Source organism: Macrosteles quadrilineatus, unplaced genomic scaffold, assembly GCF_028750875.1.
Source record: "Macrosteles quadrilineatus isolate MER2022 unplaced genomic scaffold, UCM_ALF_1.0 Scaffold_1__1_contigs__length_201487025, whole genome shotgun sequence".
NCBI lineage: Eukaryota > Metazoa > Arthropoda > Insecta > Hemiptera > Cicadellidae > Macrosteles > Macrosteles quadrilineatus.
Genome location: NW_026542594.1, coordinates 130,539,048 through 130,561,955, shown reverse-complemented (window position 1 = coordinate 130,561,955; position 22,908 = coordinate 130,539,048). Strand labels below are relative to the sequence as shown.

The window sequence follows — 22,908 nt, the reverse complement described above, 5'->3', positions numbered from 1 at the left end:
TTTTGCCCCCTCCCCAATAAAGGTATTTGGGGGTCTACGCAATAGACCCATTGACCCAACGTTCGATATATCTTAATCGAAAGTTTTGCAAGTATTTTTTATAAACCCTTTACATACAGTGTTAAGTTTGTTTAAATAAAGGAAAGGGTCCATGGATGGTCAATGTAAACAATGTTAGTAATGTCATGCTGTTAGCATATCGTCAAAACCACGTCTTTATTCACAGTTCGAGTTTGTACAACACTGAGCTAATCGTAACCACAGAAAACATAGGCCTACTACTATAACCCAGAATGCCAACCGCATGGTAAAAAGCGTTAAGTACTTTGAGAGAGCTTTGCCTGTCAGTTTGTAGGCAGCGCCATCAGCTGACGAGTGCATAGCAACGCTGGTGGCGCTGCCTACAAACTGACAGGCAAAGCTCTCTCAAAGTATTTAACGCTTTTTACCAAGCGGTTGGCATTCTGGGTTATAGTAGTATGTTTTCTGTGTCGTAACGTAACGTAACAACTACACTGAACTAAATTACTAAAAACATTGATTTTACGACTGACAACGGACATCATACGAAACAACTATGAGTTGGCATAAGAGTTTGAGCTTTGAAATTAGAAATAGTGATAGTATGAATATTGATGTTTTCAAAACATCGCTGTTTATAATTTCAAACATCGATGTTTTAACATAGATTTTTGTGATACGATATATATATCAAAGAACAATGTTTTTACCCAAAAACATAGATTTTTCCCCTAATAAGCTATCAGCGTCAGCAGTTATTTATGTAGCTATTTGCCAAACATGAACCAGAAATTTATATTTTCAAGCTATAATACTTTTATTTAGAACAAAATTTTACATTAAAAATATAATTTAGCCTACTAGATAAAGAAAAAAATAGTCTGAACGGGCCAACGAGATGGACACGGCAGAAGACAGCTCGCTACACTAAATTACTCTCTGCTTGCTACAGAAAAGCTTTATTATATTTTATTTTACATTTAGTGCTTACATTTTATTTGTATATTAGCTTGACATATTTTTCAGTTATCTCCACTCCTTGATTTGATGTTGCTACCACTCTATTGTTGTCGTTAGGCCCGCAAAATATATATGAGTTGACGTTAGTTAGAAACAAGCAAGTGTAGGTGGGGTGTGTGGGCAAATTTACACAATTAATTACGTGCAGTGTGTGTCTCCGACTTGCAGTATTGCTAACAAGTCACATTCCAAACGTAAAAGTAGTAATTGTACCAGTTGTTTATTAAATAACAGTATTTGTTTTATGAATAAAACGAAAGCTATAGATTGATTATTTAAAATAGTCATTGTCATTCATTACATGTTTACAAGTTTCCCGTAAAATATTATTTTGTGGTTTGCCGATAATGTTGTTAAATCTTTTACCTCCCAAAGCCCCGGTGCCCCCCTAGCCGCGGCGCCCAGGGCGATCACCCCGCTCTTGGGGCGGCCCTGTGTACTAATCAACACTCATCATGTCTGATTTGCCAAATAAACTTATTTTTCTTTATATCAAATTTAATTCTATTCAAGAATTATTTGTTCCTCCAAGTCCCCCACGGACCACTTCCAAAGCTCTCGCAGACCACCTGCGATTCCTAATTCCATTAATTCTATGGACCACCTGTTGGGAACTATCGCGATAAAGTGTTTAATAAAGGTTTAAAATGTATTCAGTACATTATATTTAGTTGTTAACTCTATTACACCCATTAAAGTGTTAATGGTAACCAGTGGTTTAGTTTCTTATGTTAACATTGTGTGTTAAACTATTGACTATTGGATACTGAAGGTAAAACTCAAATCGTTAAAAATCATATTGATCCTAATATATATGGTACCGTATGGTAAATGATACTTCTGTAAACTTTAAAAGATTAAAACAAATAAGAGGTTATACTCAAGCTTTTGTTTTATCATGTATGTTATTGTAGACGCAACCAAGTATCCCCCATGTGATGTTTCGGGCCTCAACTGCCTCAACAAATACAACTGTAAGTATCTATGACCGTTCTCAATGTACAGTATATTAGTTATACATACTGCATACTCAGATACCGTACTATAATTTTTTAATCGAATTGAACTCATATTAAAACGTATCATATTTAAGATTGACAGTGGATTGAAAAACCTGAAACCAGGACTCAGAACCCAAACCCCTACAGAATGATTCCATGTTACAAAGATTGAACTAGCGCACTTGTTTCCTAGTTAACCTATTTTTTATATATTTACATTGATCCACTCTAACAGCTGACCATCATGATCAGAGATATGTGTTATTAGACCAGTTACTCGTAAACTCTCAGCTTTTATGTTAGTAACAACGTTGTCTATAGCCGTGTTAGAATGCTCTGTAACGCGAGTTGGAATGCACAATGAGAACTGTAAAGTAGGATTGTTTTCAATTAATTTAATGTTTTTAATTTATAAATAATGTTTTGATATTGTGTGAATATTCAATAATTTACTTTTTATTGTTTAGGTGTAATGGTAGAACATCATGGCTATGGTATATGAGTTATATAGCTTATAACTATATAAGCTTTTATAGTTTTCATAAATTGAAAGAACCAATTTTTCTCAAACCGTGTCCTCTTCCATTGCAAACACAAAATATGAGTATAACTGCAATAAGCATTTTATACTTATACGCCAACACCGTACAAAGGACGGGTATTCTGCTAGTCTTATGATAATAATATTATATTGATGTGATGATGTGTTGGAGGAATCTAAAAATAAAAAATTGTTGTTTAATGTTTTAAACTCTAACCATATAACCATATCATTGGTGAATTTCCCAACTAGAATTTGCAAAACAAAGAAGAGTGCAATTGATAATGTTTTTACTAATATAGCCAAGAGCAAAATACAAGTTTCAGGAATATTTACTGAATTGTCTTACCATGATGCTCAGCTGTGTGTAATTACTGGTAACAGTATAGAAATTTTAAAAACCCAAAAAACAATTGTAACATACCGTAGGAAATTTACTGATGATAGCATTGCTCAGTTTTGTAAACTCTTGGTAAGTGAAAACTGGATCAATGTGTTGCACCTGTTAGTAATAAGTTTGACATTTTCTTTAATATAATTTAGAGTATGATTTTGATGTTTGTTTTCCTAAGCTTAAAAGTAGATTAACCAGAGGAAATAGTAATTGGATTACAGATGATATTATAAATAAAATAATTAGTCCAGTAAAATAAGACATTGTGGTATGCAAAAGGTCGGGTGGTTCTGATTTTTGTATATGTTGTTAGTGTTGGGCCCATAACATAAAATCCAAGTTATCCACCTCGAGATACCACCGCGCGCTGCGGGGCGCGCCACTTGTTAATGAAATAGCAAAAATCTGACCATTCCTGTGGGTTTTCACTCTATCTCGCGAACAGTTGATTTTACTGAAAGTATTACTTTATATAATTAAACGAGGATAAATTTGTGACAGTTTAAGCCTAACAGCAAGTGTGTAGCGTAAATAACAACCAAAATACAGACCTTCAAAATAAATAAATTTTCCAAATACGTATAAAAATTGTGGTTTTGTCAATATTTCCACAATATAGTTGATTGAAGCAAACCCCGTATTGATTTAGAGAGTATGCCAGTTGATTTGCTATTAATAGAAAATAAATGAAAGCATGAATAAAAATACCCCCTACTCAGCAAACCTGCATACTAAGCGAATTTCCATTTGCTTGATTTGATTTTCACAAACCTATTAAATAACATTAGGTTTAACTAGTACCTAGGTTTGCTGCTACAGGGAGGGTAATATAGTATATCATTTAATAAAATAATAATAGTATGATAAGAAACAAATAAATATACCCAATTTTATAAAAATGTATCTATAAATAAGGAAAAAACAATAATTAAAAATCTTTGCTATTAGAATAACATGGAGATTTTTTATTTGCAATTATTTTTTACTATCTCCGTAACCAATAACTGTAAAAAACATTTTTATGTACTAAATTATTTGTTTTTAAGCTCTACAAAATGGTTTGAAGATACATTGTAAAATTCTATCTTTTGAGGGTCAAAAATAAATAAAAAAACTGTTCTTAACAAAAAACTCCATAAAGCAACCGTTCCCATGGCCTGATCATGCTACACGAACTCGTTTTAATAAATGTAGATTTACATACCAAAAAACAGACCTTCAAAATATACCTTTAACGGCAAAACTACTCTTCCCAAAGCTGTCAAAAGTTTATACATAAACATTTAAGCTAAGCTTTGGGTACAATACTTTCACATGAAAACAAAATATAACAGTTTAACATAGTTAACAGTTTATTGAGGCTGAAAGATCAGGCAGATGGTCAGATTTTTGCTATTTCGTTAACAAGTGGCGCGCCCCGCGGCGCGCGGTGGTATCTCGAGGTGGACAACTTGGATTTTATGTTATGGACACAACACTAACAACATATCCAAAAATCAGAACTACCCGACCTTTTGCACAGCAACCCCCTATTTTTTGTACATATTTACTGGACTAAATAGATGTTTTAGATTCGAGTAATACTGCTAGGAATTTTAAAGATAAATCATTTAAAAATATTCTGATAATAAAAAAAAGAAAGAACTAAAAAAAGAAGTCATTGAAACTAAAAGTAATTATTATCATAACTTATTGGAAAAATCAAGAAATGTCAGTAAAACTACATGGGATATTGTAAATAGGGAAGTTGGAGCAAATCATAAATCAAGCCATGGTGAAAGTTTAAGTTTACCATATATTAAAGCCAATAAATACACGGATGTTAAAGATGCCTGTCATCTCTTCAATGATTACTATACAATGATGGTTGAAAATGACATATTACCCAAAACAATATCTTCTACTGGTCCAAAAAATATTATTTCACCCTCCAAAAAATTTATATAAAAATTTAGTCTTTCACCAATTATTTATGAAGAGCTGGACAACATTATAACTTCTTTTGATAATAAATTTCCTACTGGCTGGGATGAAATACCAATGCCAATAATTAAACAGGCTCGTCTATATATATTATTACCATTACTAGATGTTATAAACTCTTCTTTCATCTCTGGAATTTTTCCCGAAAAATTAAAAAAATCAAAAATTAAACCTTGCTATAAGAATGGTAGCCCAGAAGAAATGTGTAATTACAGGCCTATCTCATTGTTATGCTCATTTTCCAAAATTTTTGAGCAAGTTGTGCATAGGCCTATACAACTTTTAAAATACTTAGAGGAAAATAATTTATTAGATAAGGAACAATATGGTTTTAGAGAAGGAAGGTCTGTGATTGACGCAGGAGTCGATTTCTGTTAATCTATAATTAATTCAATTGATTCAAAGGAAAAAGTAGTTGGAATATTCTTGGACTTAACAAAAGCCTTTGATAGTGTCTCACATGATTTACTTCTTGAAAAACTTAAATATAACAGTGTAAAAGGGAGAGCTTGGAGTTGGTTTGAATCTCATCTTACAGGCAGGCAGCAGTATATCACAATTGATCAAATAAATAGCCATAACCAATTAATTACTTTCACTTCCTCAACAAAAATTGTTAAGTATGGTGTCCCTCAAGGATAAATATTGGGGCCCCTATTATTCTTAATTTACTTGACTGACTTCCTCTCATTGATAGTGTAAATACAATATGAGTTGAGTGAGTAAATCAATGTGAAAACCAAGTCCACTTTTTCTAATTTAATATCTATATTTTCTTTATGGTTCTTCTACGCCACGCGATATGAGCCAGCAAAGAGTAACAACATTATTAAAACAGAGGAGTACAGTGAAATCATCCCTTACCAGAATCAAAACCTACCTAGAAAATGTGAGTAATACCAATACAGATAGGGCAAACCTGATTGTAAGGCAAGAAAAGCTAGATGAACTATTTGATCGTTATCTTCAAATTCATGAAGAAATTAGCAGTTTAGATGAGGAACAAGCTAATGATGACATTTTAGGAGCTTTCGAAGATGATTATTTTGCAACTAAAGCTAAATTATTAAATTTACTAGGTGAATATCAAAATAATGTCCCTAATCTAGTTCCCGTTCCTTCGGTTAATTCTATTCAACAAAGTGTTTCAGTTGACCCTATACCTCAAGTCAAATTACCTAATTTACATCTACCATCATTTAATGGGAATATTGAGGAATGGCCTTTATTCAGCGAGTTATTTATATCTATTGTCCATGACAACCAGTCGCTTCCAAACATCCAATAGCTATTTTATCTCAAATCTTGTCTAAAAGGGGAGGCACACCAACTATTGCAGTCACTTCCGTCTACAGATCAAAACTATTTTGAGGCCTGGGACATTCTAAAGCTCAGGTATGACAACAAAAGGCTGATTGTAAATTCTCACCTAAATGGATTATTCAGTCAAGTACCTTTACAAAATGAGTCCTCACAAGGACTTAGAAAACTAGTTGATGAATCTGAAACCCATATTAGGGCTCTAAAGTCGTTAGGTGAAAATGTAGGTGAATGGAATAGCATACTTGTGTACGTATACTAACTAGCAAATTAGATGGTGAGACTAGAAAACAATGGGAAATGTCCTTAACTACACAGGATAGTCCTAATTTTGAGCAGCTAAAATCGTTTCTTATCCAAAGAATTAATGCCTTGGCATCCTCAAGCATATCTAAGACATCTGAATCTAACATTAGTCATTCTAATAATAGAGGTATTCAAAGTAAAGGGTCGTTTAACCAAGCAAAGGGAAAGTCTTCTTTTACTCATGTTTGTGTAATCTGTGAAAAACCTAATCATGCAATTTATCAGTGATGTGACGAATTTAGTAGCATGAGTGTATCGGACAGAATAGATCTTGTCATAAAGCGTAAATCTATATATTTAATACGCTAGGCATATTTTTGTCATAATTGTTTTGGAGCGGTGGTGCTACCGATCACCACGTCCAAGGTGTCGTTAGAAAGGTCTTAGCATGTAGTTTTGCCATCAAACAAAAAAACTTTGGATTTCCATCAGGGCTCTGCCCCAGTGGCATTCAAAGTCCCCATGTTATTCTTAGGGAGAAAATGTTTGTTTACATTTGAGCAGATGAATATTTTGAAATTGACACTAATATTTGAAACAGCTGGTTATTAGATTATAGTTGAAAAGATTGATGTTTCACTGTTTTAAACCAGTGTTTATTTCCACAAAATCAAAACATAATAAAAAAATTTTTGACATAATGGAGACTATAAGACGTCGACCAGGACGGTCAATATAGGAGTAAAAACAATAATAGGAGGAGGCCGAGTACAAATAATCTATTGTCGTTGATAGCTGAATATTATGTTAGCGTTTTAAAGGTAAACGTTCGGATATACACCTAACATCAGAAAGAGAATGGAACAAGATTGGGAAATGGGCCATTATGAAACGCAGTTTGTCACAGTACATGGAAAATTTCAAGGCGAATTTTTGGAGATTTCACCTGTTGGAAGAGGAAGTATGTAGATGTGGAGAAATAAAAACCACGATTCACGTATTTATAAATAGTTCACTTCAGGAGACAAATAGGAGAGAACTGGAAAAATTCTTGGATAAGAGAGCTCTAGAGATGAGAAAATAAAACATGATGAGTGACAAGGAAACAATTGAGACGTTTAAAAAAGTAGCTAAGGAAAAACCAGGCATCATACAAGTTTTTTTTTTTTATTAAAAAAAAAGAAACAAACAAAAACTAAGAAAGAAAAGGAATGAAAACTTGCCCATGAAGGGGAGAAGAAAAGGTTAGAGCGAATCTCAATGATCCCATCATCCCATCGCTCAGGGCGAAATAGGGAAGGGAGTCGTGCTGTTAGGCTTTTGGACACATAATGTGTCTGGACGAGGATTGAAAGTGGCTGAAGCCTAAAAAGAAAGAAGATTTTCACGGGGAATTGGCTTGGCAAATAAGTCCCAGACTTAAGCCAGGGTGGTGGGAACAAGGAGTTTGCTACAAACATTTACTGACTTGGTTGAAATTAAATATTTACTATTTGGGTTGGCGTAAATATTACAATGGAAAAAAGCGAGAGAGCCTGGATAATTTGATATAGGGCCTACTAAAAAGAAAACTGAATTAACGCTGTGCTGCATTTCTTGGTTATCATTGAAAGAGTCGATTTGCAAACTATGGAAACATAGGAAATTCATAGAACACCACCAAGGACAAGAAATAGAAATAATGTTTTTTTTATATTTACAATCGTTATTATTCACAACCTAATGCGGCTATGAGTAAGGCTATTTGTAGAAAACACTATTTACAAGAAATGTTGATTATATCAATCTGTTATGTACATCTTGAGTACTGTATTTCCATAATCTTTGAGTCGAATCTTTTAAAGTCATCAGAAATTATGACTTTTATTTGTTTTAAAATAACACCTGCAATACTTAGCCATTGCTTGAATTCCAGCAACAGGTACACTAGTTATGTTTTCATTGTTTAAAACCCAACCATTCTGCTATTTACTTTGACCTTATCATCGATATTTGGCGCGTCGATGGGCCGCCGATCTTCCTCAAGAGCGCGATACTGCTAGTAGGTTGTCACCATAACGCCACCCTAGGGCTCTGTGATATAATCTATAATCATGATAAAACCCTGGACGTCTCAAGCTGTCCGAGCGAACGGAGGTAATTTTAAGCTAGGTAAACCATAACCCAACTAAACACCTCACACAAGAATTTTGTTTACTTTTTCCTTCTTGTTCAACCAATATACAGTTGTGTAGCGAAATACAAATTTTCCTTAGGTAGTGGATGTCGCCAATCACGTTTTTATGTATACAATTCCCTAATTCCAAAATTCAGTGAAAATTCTTCTGCTGGATTTCGAGTTATATGCTACAGTCAAACAGACTTAGCTTGTATTATAGGACAGGATAGGATAGGATAATATTATTTTCTTAGTGTTACTTACTTATATTTGAAATGTATCTTATTGGAGTCCATAACATTTTTTAAAAGAAATAATCACAGCTTCGTATGACTAATTGTACATGAAATTAGTACATAGAATTGTGTCAAAACATTTTCATAAGACTACATTAAAAACATAGGTACTAAAATTCTCCCAATTAATACAGTGGTCTTGAAATTAAATAATTCTTTAGCAATGTTTAAAAATTAATAATTCTTGCATGCACTGGGTTGGGACAGTACGTACGGGACTTAATGTTTAGTATTGATTTTCCTATGTGTGCGCGCACTATCCCTCCCTCACAGTCAGGACAGGACCACAGTTTGGGAAAAGATTTCTAGGACATCCTGACGTGAAGATGACTCATCCGCGGCTTTGGCGCCGGCTGCAGAGCGGACTAACGTAATGTAGTTTTCAACAAAAGTGCTAGATGGAGACTGTGGAGGTATCTATCGTCCGTATGTCCTGTACCTACTGATCCAGCTCTCACAGTCCATTAAAAATTGCAGAACGTCTTGTGCCGTCTCGACTCAGTGGGTGCTTAGTTTTAGATTGCATTTTAACTGAATCTGTGACTTTTTTAGTGGTGTTTAATTCTCGTGTACCTACATCATCTCAAGAATTTTTTAAAACTCAGAAAGAGGGCATGGCTTGTGATTGTCCACCAGATTGTAACAGCCAACAGTTTATGTTTGATTCATCAATATCACAAACTCAGTAAGTGAAAACTTCAGTATGCTTAAATTAACAAAGTAATTATCCTTTAGAGGACTTTCTAGTCATGCAACATAACAGCAAACACAACTTTGACATATAATTTTAGAAAATTTTTTCCCCCCACCTCCATTACTTCAATACTGTTATGAAATATTTTTTTAAATAAATGATAATTCAAATAAACCCTTTCTTGCTTAAAAGGTTGTACAGAAACAAAACATATTATACATTTTTATTTAAAAAAAGTTGAATAAACACTGTTAAAAGGTTGTAAAAAGCTTGAAAATATAGCTATACTTTTGAGAATCAACAAAAGTTGGTCACAACACTCATCAGTCTTTTGTAAAACATTTGATCTAATATTTTAGTTTTATACTCTGTCAAAACTAATGTTGAAAATATAAACTAAAATGATACCGTAAACAAGAATTCCTTATGATAATTTAATCAACAACAAAATTAAGAGTTATCAGATCTCGACCCTCTCCTTAGCACCAAAAATGTATGGTTATGCTATGACTTTACTGACAGTGACAACATATTACCCTAAACTGGAATTGTAGAAGTTTTAATGTGTGCACATTACTTTATTGAATGTGGGTGATCACTATACACTAAATATTTGAAAAGAATAGTATATTTAATCAGAATTAATGTCCTAAAGTGACTCTTTTTGACCCGAGGTTAAGTTTTACAATCAAGGCGAAGCCGAGGTCGGAAAATGAGTGAGGGTTAAAAAGACACTTTTTGCTTGTGTGGTAAACTACATTTTTCGTCAATACTACATCATTAATTTAACAAACTAAGCTAGTAAAGGAAATAATTTTTATGTAAAGATAATCTCTCAAAACAACTTCCATGCAAATAAGCAGCTGTTTAGTAAGTGATTCAATCATTTAGTCTATTACGAATATTACGATTGTGTTACAGTACGTTATACCATCGATATGTTGAGCGATCGACAACAATACGCTAAAACCTTAGGTACCTAATAAATCAATCGATAAATAATTTTGATCGATACGATTGCCACAATAGAAATTTACAACTGTTTACAACAGCTGATTTTTACTCCCTAGGGGCTCAAAACGATTTTTACTTCCTAGAGAGTAAAAATGATACTTTAGACCCGCAACCCATGCATTAAAAACGGCTGTTTTTGCTGCAGTATGATGAATATTGTTTTTTGTTTTACTGAGAAACTAAGAAAGTGAAAACTTAGGCAAACAGATGTTTTTAACAGATTATTTTCCCCTTAGAAACTTTTCTCACATTGGGTTCGATATTCACTACAAGGGGCAGTACAACCTTCTTTATTTGTCGGATGTGACGTATGGCCCAGTGGAGTTCATTGGTAAGTGCCATAAGTGCCCAATTATGGGATTTTCCACACATGTTTATTAATGTGAAAATCACAAAGTCATAAAAACCTGCAATAGTTCAAATACTCCCGCCGCAGCAAACCTGCAGACTTAGCGAATTTCCATTTGCCTGGTTGAATTTACACTAAAATGCCTTCTTAAAAATATCACATTTATTCCCTATTTAAATAGAATTAGTTTAACGAGTACTTAGGTTTGCTGTAACAGGGAGGGTAAAAAGTATTTTTTTTGTCAAATTTTAATAGTTTAGTAAGAAATGAAAGTATTTTCCAAAATATGTTCATAAACAAGTAAACTACAACAGTTGACTTATTCTCCATAAGAATAACATGGGAATTTTAAATTTACAGTTTTTTGGAAATTTCTCTATAACTAATAGGCGCATAATAACACTTCAACATAATAAATTGTTTATTTTTTTAAGCTGTACAAAATGGTTTGGAAAGAAAGTGTGAAATTTTGTGTTTATAGGGTCAAAAATGGGAAAAACCTATTTTCACCCCATAAAACCCCCCATAAACCCCCGTTCCCATAGTCCGATCATGCTGGTTCGCGAACTCGTTTGAATAAATGTAGGTTTACACGTTTGTACCGAATTTAATCAAAATCGGATCATTTTTGCTCGAGTTATCGTGCTAACGGACACATATACAGGGTGAGTTTTAATTGTCCCCCCCCCCAACTTTTTTCTACATTTTTTCAAATATCAATCCCAGACCACTTCCAAACATTGTTGGGTAGTAAGTACTTCATTTTGACAAGGTGGGCATTTCCGGCCGCCATCTTGGATCCGCCATATTGGATGCAATTTTTTTTTTTCAAATGTAAAGGTGGGGTTGTGACCCATTATTTCGAACTAAATTTTTACCCTGATTACAATGCCGCAAACCGTTTAAAAAAATCTTGATTCATTCTAAAGTTATGAGGGCTTTTTAAAACTTTATTTTTAGCCCATTTTAACATTGTGCATTTACAAACTAAGATCATAATCTCAAAATAGTGATAGATAAAGATAAGTATACACTACCAGTAATTGTCGACCTATTTTCACTTGGTTATGACTGATGTATTTTTTTCGGCCGCCATCTTGGATCCGCCATTTTGAAATGTGATAAATTATTTTAAATATGAAGGTGGTGTTGTGACCCATCATTTCGAACTACTTTTTTAAGCTGAAGACAATGCCGCAATCCATTTTTTGTTATCAAGTTTTATTTATGAAATATGGAAATTTTTTTGTTAAAAATGTCAATATTTCAAAATCAAAAAATGAAAATGAAAAACGGATCATGGAATTAAGTTCAGCTTAAAAAAATAGTTCGAAATGATGGGTCACAACGCCCCCTTCATATTTAAAATAATTGATCACATTTCAAAATGGCGGATCCAAGATGGCGGCCGAAAAAAATACATCAGTCATAACCAAGTGAAAATAGGTCGACAATTACTGGTAGTGTATACTTATCTTTATCTAGCACTATTTTGAGATTATGGTCTTAGTTTGTAAATGCACAATGTTAAAATGGGCTAAAAATAAAGTTTTAAAAAGCCCTCATAACTTTAGAATGAATCAAGATTTTTTTAAACGGTTTGCGGCATTGTAATCAGGGTAAAAATTTAGTTCGAAATAATGGGTCACAACCCCACCTTTACATTTGAAAAAAAAATTTTGCATCCAATATGGCGGATCCAAGATGGCGGCCGGAAATGGCCACCTTGTCAAAATGAAGTACTTACTACCCAACAATGTTTGGAAGTGGTCTGGGATTGATATTTGAAAAAATGTAGAAAAAAGTTGGGGGGGGGGACAATTAAAACTCACCCTGTATATATATAAGTATCTGTTGACGACTGTAGTCAGGGGGCAGCGATGTCATCAGCCACATCCTTTAACATTTAAGATTCAAATCAAATCAAATCAAATCAAATCAAAATATCCTTTATTCATGTAAGTACAATTGTACAGGAATAGAGTCAGATATTACAAAATAAAATGTTTTACATTTAAGAACTAAAAATAAGACAGAATATTTATTTTATTTGTTCTCCCAAAACTCTTCAAGAGAATAAGGGGAAATTTTAATCAAATACTGTTTCAGACAATTTTTAAACTTTTTTGTATCATTTTCATTTAGAAGTATTTTTGGAAGATGGGACATAAATTTATTTCCTGCGAATTTTGTTTTCTTTTTATAAAATTCTAGATTGTGTCTATCAATGTGAGATTGAGAACGAGTGTTATAATTATGACTAATTTTGTTGGATACCTGAGTTTTTGTAATATTTTTTGCATAAATAATAGTTTCCAAGATATATAGTCCATGAACAGTTAGTATTCCAAGATCGGTAAAAATATGTTTTACCGAATCTTTCCTTTTCAAATTAAACATTGCCCTAATTGCCCTTTTCTGGTACGATAAAATCCGTTTTAAGTTTTTTGATGTAGTTGCTCCATATATACTGATTCCATAAGCTAAATTAGAATGAACTAAGGCATAATATATTGATATTAATGTTTTTAAGCTGCAAACTTTATACATTTGTCTTAAAGCAGATACTCCTGAAGACATTTTTTTGATAACATGATCAACATGTTTGTCCCAGGCTAGATTTTTATCAATTATTAAACCAAGAAATTTTGTATGTTCTACCTGTTGTAATTTATAATCTTCTAAGATTATGTCTGGATTTAATTTGTTTTTGTTTTGTTTTGTAGAAAATGATACAAAATTAGATTTTTCAGGGTTTAAAAGAAGGTTTTTGCTATCTAAGAATTGTTTTATAATGGAGAGACTGGCCAATGATGATGCCTCAATACTTTCTTTTGAATTTCCACAAATGGTAATATTAGTATCATCAGCATACAAACAGGCCGCCCCGCCCACAGGCATCAAGTCCGGCAGACCCCTCAAGTATATTAGGAACAAGAGGGGCCCCAACACCGACCCCTGCGGAACTCCATGGCGGACCATCTGCATCTGTGAATTAAACTTTTGGATGTAATTATATTTACTTGAGAAATCTGATTTATAATGTTCTATCTCAACATATTGTTGCCTAAGAAATAGGTAGGATTTAAACCAATTTAATTCTTTGTCATGAATACCTAATTTTGATAAAGTGTCGATAAGATTTTCATGCGATACACTATCAAATGCCCTTGTTAAATCAAGAAAAATGCCAATTACTTTTTCTCTCTTATCCACTGCATTTATTATACTTTCAATAAATTCAATAACTGCAGTGACTGTCGATTACCAGCCATAGCAATCATAGGCTCTCAAACTTTTAAGACCAGAGATCAGAGTATGTATCTGCTTCTCTGAGATGGGATTCCCAGATTTAGGGTACTTGCGGCCCTAGGCCAAATTACTTGTCCGGCCCTCCCCCTGTAGTAGAAATTCCTTGCAATCGCGGAAGTAATCGTGAATGAAATCGTGGACATCTCTCCTAAATCAAGTCAAAGCCATCATAGGTATACGTGACCGCGGCAAAATCATGAAAATTCCCCTCGGGCTGCAACAAAGGGACATCATCCTCAAAACTCCCGACTGCAGCGAAATTGTGATCATATCCCGCGAGCTGTGACCTTGACGACATCGTCACCTGTGACCGCAGTAAAATTGTGAATATCTCCCGTGGGCTGCAATCACAGGGATATCATCATCAACAATCGTCACCGTGGCAAACTTATAAACATCTCCTGCGAAGCAGCAATCACAGGAACATCATCATCGACACTTGCGATGGCGTCAAAGTCATGTTAAAACATCTCCCGTGGACTGCGATCATGAGGACATCATCATTGTCACCCGCAGCCGTGCCGAAATCGTAAACATACCCCTCGGGAAGCCATCACAGAGACATCCTCATTACACCCCCAGCCGTGGCGAAATCGTTAAAATCTCCCACGGGCTGCATTCACAGGAACATCATCATCGACACCAACGGCCGCAGCAAAATCGTAAACATCTACCGTGGGCTGCAATCACGGCGACATCAACACTCGCGACCGCGGCAAAATCGTGAACATCTCCCTCAGGCTGCAATCACGGTGACATCATCGACACCCGCAGCCGCGGTGAAGTCATGCCTAATCGGTCTAGTGGTAAATCCGGCACTGGGGATCCATCTGTCAAAGAAACAGTGGAGCTCTTCCACACTCCTTCCAACAAAGGGGGCTATGAGGATGGGGGACTCGCCATGCAGGACATTTTGGGTTTCTGGAGCTTTACACTATTTACCACACTCCAGGCTGCTTTGCATTGATTTTGCGAGCCTTCAATAAAATGAACGTTTGCCAGCCTTTTGGCTTCCTCGGATTTTTTATTGTAAGATCTTTTCAGGGCCAGGTAAAGGTGTACAACCCCTCTGTCACGAAGACCATCATACAATTTTTTATTTCAATCAGGTTAGGGGAGTACCAATCCCTCACTCAGTGCCTGGGTTTCGATGAAGTTCTTGTGTTTACCTTTGACCTCTTTTGATCGTGGCGGGGAAGCATTCCTCAAAAGTGTCCTGTAAAGTCTCAAAGTCAAAGAACACGTCAAACCATGCATCGGGGTTTCGAAAAGCCAATCCCACCTTATTGTCTGGAGATGACCTTTAAAGTTCAGCAGTGTTGGACTTTCACTCATGATCTGTATATAAGCTAGCATGTGACTATTAATTTTATTTAAGTCAAATGTTTATGTTTTTATATTTGATTATTGCCTTAGTGTTTTATAAGCATCTAGACTGCCAGTGCAACTCCTAGGAACGGCCGATCGGTAGGATCGTGGATCAGATCAAAAAACCCCCCACCACCGCTCAGTGCCGATGGCGTGACGTCAACCATTACTGCAACGATACTGAACCGAACTGAGTCATGAGCCTTTGTGGTGTAGTGGATAGCGTGTCGGGCTGATAATCTGATGGTGCCGGGTTCGAATCCCACTGGGAGCACTAACTTTTTGTCAACAATTTTTTTCATATCAGCAAGTTTGGTTGGTTTGGTTAGGTTATGACAGTTTAATTTTATAATTAAAAGATTGTAAAATTGAATTTGAGACATTTTTAATTTTATTTTTAGAACAGAGCTATTTTTCGATTAGTAAACCTTCATTCGAGTTTATCATTATCAGCAAGTTTGGTTAGTTTGGTTAGGTTATGATAGTTTAATTATATTTAATTCAAATTTAATCTACAAATTATACGTTTTGACAGCAACAGTGATACAGATAACAATTTTCCGCGAACAGTTAGATAAGCTATGCTGATGCGCCGGTATGATCTGATCCACGATCCTCCGTTCCTCGGACTTGCACTGCCCCACCGGTGTTTAAACTATGATACAAAAAGTAAATATTTACAATAATAAATTAATTTAAAGTAAGGTTAAAACAGATGATGAAGAGGATATTAGAAAAATATATGAAAAAATAATCTTTTGAAATTTGGATATATTACAGTGTTTTTCTTGATGTAATTATTTTAAGTAATTCCGAGTTTATAATTGGGCCGTCTTCATTATTTAACAAATAATTTTGATCTGTTTTTTTCTATAAAATAAGATTCCCATGCATCAAGATGTTGAGGTTTTATAATATGTTTCAAAAGTTTAAGGTTTCCCAAATTGAAAATGTGTCCTGTATTAATACTGTGGCTAGCAAGGGCTGATTTTTCAGGTCTTCTGTATTTTGTATGAGCTTGGTGTTCTTTGAATCTGGTTTGGATTTTTCTCTTTGTTTGGCCGATATATTTCATGTTACAATCATTACAATTAATTTCATATATTCCAGACAATTCAAATTTTGATGGTTTTTCTTTAGGATTGCCTAATTTTGATTTCAGTAGGTCAATAGGTCTGACAGATAAATTTTGTGATGTTTTATTCTTAAAAATGTTCTTAATATTACTTGCAAATTTTGAGTTGTATGTTATACTAATCCAATTCTTTTCTTTTTTCTTTTCTGAAATGTGGGTAGTTCTCTGATTTTTATGTTTTTTTCATTTGGATTTTCTTAACATGTTGTCTATTAATTTTGTATAGTATCCATTAAAAGTCGCTACATTTTTGATATATTTCAGTTCTTTGTTAAATCGTTCTTTTGTTAAGGGTGTATTGAGTAATCTATGAATCAATGAATGAAAAACAGCTCTTTTCTGAAATGGTGGGTGGTTTGAGTCATTGGTAATATATCTATCTGTATGTGTTTTCTTTCTGTATATGTCAAACTCGAGTTTATTTATTGCTTTAATTACCATTGCATCTAAAAATGGGAGTTTTCCATCTAATTCTGTTTCTGTCGTGAATTTAATTGTTGGATATATTCCGTTGATTTGGTTGGTAAATATTTTTATGTCTTGGTTTTTGTCAAAGACAGCAAATATGTCATCAACATATCTAATCCAAATTCTGGGAAAATATGGTAATGATTGTTTTGCCAAAATCTCAAAATGGCTCATAAATATATCAGCCTTAAACATACTTGGGAATAACGAATAGAAATTCTATCGAATAGAACTATTCATTAGTTTTTTTGGCTAACTTCTATTTTATTCGTTTGTTTTGAAATTAACTAACTAATAACTTCTATCATTTACTTTTTACGGGACTAACTAATAACTTCTAACTAGTTAGAATTTTCAACTACCTTTCCCAATTATGCGGAAGCATCTCAAATACTGGTTATTTATTTCACGTGATCAGTGAGGGTTGTTGCGTGCGGCCGTGAGAGGTCAGTGCCCTTGTAGACAAACAACGCGGGGGGTGGGGAAATAGAAAGTCAAAGTCCAGTTGCTTTGGAATGCAGTGGGCCTGTGGAAGGGTAGTGACGGCCATTATCAACACTTCAAGCTCTGATGGGTGGGAAGGGGAAATGTTTGTTTGGTGATTGATAAGTGTCAAAACATTGTCTTTAGTTGATGTTCATTATCTGACAAGTTTTATGTCATTTGTTTATGTTGTAGTAATGTAAAATGTGACAATGTTTGATTAAAACACAAGTACCAGGGGACCGATCCTGCTCGAGGTGTTTGATTTGTTCAAGAGGTAAAAAATAGAGCTTATAAGCCTACAAATATTTTCAGTCTTACTACGATTAATTAAATAGTAAAGTCAATTCGTTTTTGTTAGACATCCACTTATCCTCAATTTAGTCTACAAAACTTTTTAATTTGGACGATCAATCTATAAAATGTCCACAATAAGCTTCAATCAATATAAAACTCATGATACATAACATCTGTTATCTGACGACCGTTATTGCATTAAGTCACTGGGATCGTGGAACGTTGCAACTATAATTACGGGATGGTGTAATAACGCATCAATTCGTGCGGTGCATCGTCGAAAAATACAAATCTCCTTGGCCTTTCCTTTAGATTTTTAGTTCAAAGTCAGTGTATATTGTTTTGCAGTAGAACACTTAATGTTTTTGAACAGTCGTAATTATCCCTTTGGTTAATATGACATCATACAATGCAAATGTATTATACAAGCAATTTTCAATAGCATTAAAATTGGAGGAAATCGTATGAGCCATTTTTTAAATCATATCTTGCGCAATCTTTACTCATATTATAGTATATATTAGTAACCAAGATGTGACATTAAAAAATACTTTAAAACAACTGCCCAACGAACAACTAATTTCTACTAAAACTAACTTTATTTTCTATCAGTTAGTTTTTCAACTAACTAATAACTTCTATCAGTTACTTTTTAAACTAACTAATTTATAACTTCTATCAGTTACTTTTTACGGGACTAACTTATAACGTCTAACTAGTTAGAATTTTTGACTAACTTTCCCAACTATGGCCTTAAAATACCTCATATATATACTTAAATAATTACATCAAGAAAAACACCGTAATATATCCAAATTTCAAAAGATTATTTTTTCATATATTTTTCTAATATCCTCTTCATCATCTGTTTTAACCTTACTTTAAATTAATTTATTATTGTAAATATTTACTTTTTGTATCATAGTTTAAACACAGCCTGACGATGGAAACATAGTTTCTGAAAGCGCTTGTGGATTAAAATAATTTGTTATACAGAGAGGTGCAAAAGTAGGTATACAGTACAAACAGGCAAACAGTTTGAACACACAAGGGAGTGAGTGTTTTTGTCAAGTACAGCATGTTTAAGAGTTAATTAGGCGTATTAATACTCTTCAGATTAATTTAAAAATGTTTACTTTTTATACGAGTAAATATATTTTTCTATAAAATGTTTCATTAGTGTATACCTACTTTTGCACCCCTCTGTATATTGGCCTTTTTGAACTTTTAAATTTAATTATACATTTCACTATTCATTGCCAATATCTCCAATATAAGTTATATAGACATTAGATTACACTTTGTCCGAGAAAAAAATTGAAGAAGGAACTATTGAACTGAAGTATCTTCCTACAGAATCAATGACGGCTGATGTTCTTAACAAAGCTCTTGGAAAACCTAATTTTGAAAGACATGTGACACAACTTGGACTTAAATAACTTCACCAAGATCATTCGTGAGGGGGCGTGTTGGACTTTCACTCATGATCCGTATATAAGCTAGCATGTGACTATTAATTTTATTTAAGTCATGTTTATGTTTTTATATTTGATTATTGCCTTAGTGTTTTTCCTTGATTCAATTAAACACTAGTTTTCTATTCTGTCTAAATTTAATTTGATATTCATGAGTTTTAGAGTGAATTCCACATTTAATATGCTCTCCCCTTTAAGCAGAGCCTCAGGTTTTGAGAGGTTAGGTATATGTGAAAAGACATAATTTGCATGCCAAGGAAAAACAGTGGGTTATCTCACCGATGGAGTGTAGACATCTATTACCACGGCATCATCATGGTCGGAGATGTGTGGGACGAGAACTTCTGTCCTGTACCTCTCCTACAGAAGTGATGTGAGGATTATGTCGGGGCAAGAGTTCAACCTGGTTGGGACTTAGTTGGTAATAAATATTCCACACTGCCTTGTTAGAAGTTAAAAGGGGTTTACCTAACCCTCCATGTTAAATTTCCCTATCCCAAGCGTGATGTATACCGTACATCTTCTTTACTTCACGAGTGAAGTAAAGTTTCAAAAACTCACTCGGTGAGGTAATGAAACCCATTTAAATAACATTGAGTGCTCAACTTAAAAATATACCTCTATGGAGCCGACGACGTTGAACGCTAGAAATCAGCTGTGCGCTTGAATTTTATTGTTATGCTTTAAGGAATTTTCCTAACCTAGCTTTTGTTTTTAAAAGAACGTTACTGTTAGAAGATGAGTGAAATGGATAATGAAAAATATTGTACGTAACCCCCTGTACATTGTTGGGTCAGGTAAAGTCTTGTACATTACACGATATGCAAGAGCGTGTTTACATCACTTAAGTGAATTATTCAACTCACTTCCGCTCGTTGCACAACATTCACCTGCGTGATGTAAAAACGCCCTTACTACACTTGTAAGGTATTGTAAGGTGTAGCTATTTCCTCACTCGAGCAATTGCCTCAGTTATTCGGGGATAAAGTTTTGGTAGGAGAGAGCCAAGTAAAATAATCCAGTATTTAATCAAACCATTTTCCACTTTATCAAGTAATCTTTGCACAATAGTAGCATCTAATTACCCCTACAGTACACTGTATATTGTAATTTGCTAGTATACTGTGCTGCATGCTGGACACATAATCACTTTGTTTGACTTAACAGTTTCCCTAATGAAATGGAACTTGGTATCAATGTGTTTTGTTCGATTATGAAAAACAGGATTGTACACTAGTCTTTGAGCGCTTTGGTTGTCATTATACACTACAATAGCTTCATCATAATCAATAAGTTCTTTTAAGAGTCCTTTTAAAAACACACATTCTTTAGCTGCTTGTGCTATTGCAACATATTCTCTGCTTCAGTACTAGGTACTTAAAGTTACACAGGGTTGTTTCTTAGCTTCCCAAGAAACTGGTCCATTACACATTTTGAAAACAAATCCGCTGTAGGACTTTCTATCTAGTACATTGTTTGCCCAATCGGCATCTACATAACCTTTGACATTTTGTTGAAGCAATATAAAAATATATAAAAATATAATACACTAACTCAATTATTATTCTATGTTTAACTAAAGACTGTTTCATATGTTTATAAAAGTTGTTGTTATGTTGGCATAGCAACTTCCTAGTTGAAAAAAAAAACAATTTATGTGCTTATGAGTTGTACAAGTTTGTAAGTGTTCTGTTTTAAAGTTATAAAATAAAGTATTGTTTATTTGAAGAGTCAAGTATTATAATTTAAATAAGGTCCACAGATTTAACCTCAACAGGTTATGGGCCCAGACACTGATTGGTAAGCAATATTTTAATTTAAATTGATGAAAATGTCAGGTCATGTACTGTAGGACTAACAGCCTACTAAGTATATTGAAATGAAGGTTTGGGGTTGTGAAATTAATGCATGTTGCATGTTTGATATCTTGCTAAACCAACGTTTATGCTTGATTAAATGTTAGTAATGGAGGTTACTCCTAATTGTGTTAAATTGTCCAACGACAATTGGAACATTTGGAAGTTTCAAACCACAGTAACCTTGAAAGCAAAAGGCTTGTACAATGTAGTAGTAAATGATGAGAAAATGCCTGAAGAAGGTGATGATAAGTATGATAAACTCCTTGCTGAGTATAATAGTAAAGATTGTAGAGCCCAAGACATAATAGTTTCTAGACTTGGTGAAAATGCCATATCCCATGTGTTAATGTGTAAAAACTTCTGAAATCTGGTCTAAACTTTTAACAGTATATGAAAGGAAAAGTGAGTTGAGTCTGCACCTTCTTCAACAGAAGTGTTTTAGTTTAAAATTTAATAGTAATGAAACTATATCTCAGTACTTATCGAGAGTTGAAGAGATTGTCAATCAGATTAAACAGTTAGGTGAAGTTATTTCAGAAAATATGGTAATAACGAAAGTAATTATGTCCCTTCCTACGAATTATGCACATTTTGTAAGCGCTTGGGAATCTGTCCCAACTGAGAGTAAAACTTTAAGTAACTTAACTGCTAGGCTACTTGTAGAGGAAGAACGAATTGAATCCAAAACTAGTGACTTGGATAATGAAGCTAGTTCTGCATTTGCTGCAGGTAGTTTGAAGAGTGGGCGATTTTTAAATAAAAGTAGGTCTACACCTAAATGTTTTGAATGTGGTAAGATAGGTCATGTTAAATCTCAGTGTTTTAAATTGAAGTCTGCAGGAAGAGATATGTCAGAAATAAAATGTCATTTTTGTAACAAGACTGGACATATTAAGAAAAACTGCTATAGGTTCAAGGCTGAGCAAAATCAAAGGAGCAAAAGTGGTAAAAGTGATTCATCTAGAAAATCTGAAGCTTTTACAGTATTAGGCTTAAGTTCAACAGATTTTACTGATTTAGATTACAACACTTTTGAAGATTGGTTTCTTGATACAGGAGCATCAGAACATCTATGTTGTAATAAGGAATTGTTTGAAACTTTTAAATTACTCAAAGAAGACCGTTTTGTAATTTTTGGTGATGGAAAAATGTCCAAAGCTGAAGGTATTGGTGATATTAAGTTGAAGTCAGTAATAAGTAGGCCTAATGAAGATAAAATTTCTGTAACTCTAAAAGATGTGTTATATGTACCGGAAATGAAAGTTAATCTCTTCTCTGTGAGCTCAACACTAGATAAGGGATATTTTATGAGCACAAATAAAAATGAAGCTAAAATCATGAACAAAGACAATGAAGTTTCTGCTGTGGCTAAACGTTATGGAAAACTGTATAAGATGCAATTTTCATTTGACAATAAGTCTGTACCTGCTTATGTACAATTAAGTGAAGATAACAGTCTAAAGTTATGGCATGA

At 33.9% G+C, this 22,908-nt stretch overlaps 1 protein-coding gene across 5 annotated transcripts in view; it reads left to right on the top strand.

The window, feature by feature from the left end:
• Positions 1 to 22,908, top strand: part of LOC128984964 (pickpocket protein 19-like) — a 100,319-nt gene that overhangs the window by 57,367 nt on the left and 20,044 nt on the right. The window contains exons 6-9 of one of the 5 annotated variants that reach the window (XM_054404352.1): positions 1,956 to 2,015; positions 9,533 to 9,665; positions 10,925 to 11,019; positions 13,899 to 14,422. In XM_054404352.1, coding sequence (XP_054260327.1) covers positions 1,956 to 2,015; positions 9,533 to 9,665; positions 10,925 to 11,019; positions 13,899 to 14,050 — 440 coding nt within the window. In that variant the 3' untranslated portion in view covers positions 14,051 to 14,422. Of the gene's footprint in view, positions 1 to 1,955; positions 2,016 to 9,532; positions 9,666 to 10,924; positions 11,020 to 13,790; positions 14,423 to 22,908 lie in introns of those variants that run through there. The other 4 variants (XM_054404338.1, XM_054404346.1, XM_054404360.1 and 1 more) reach the window with 4 other exon arrangements.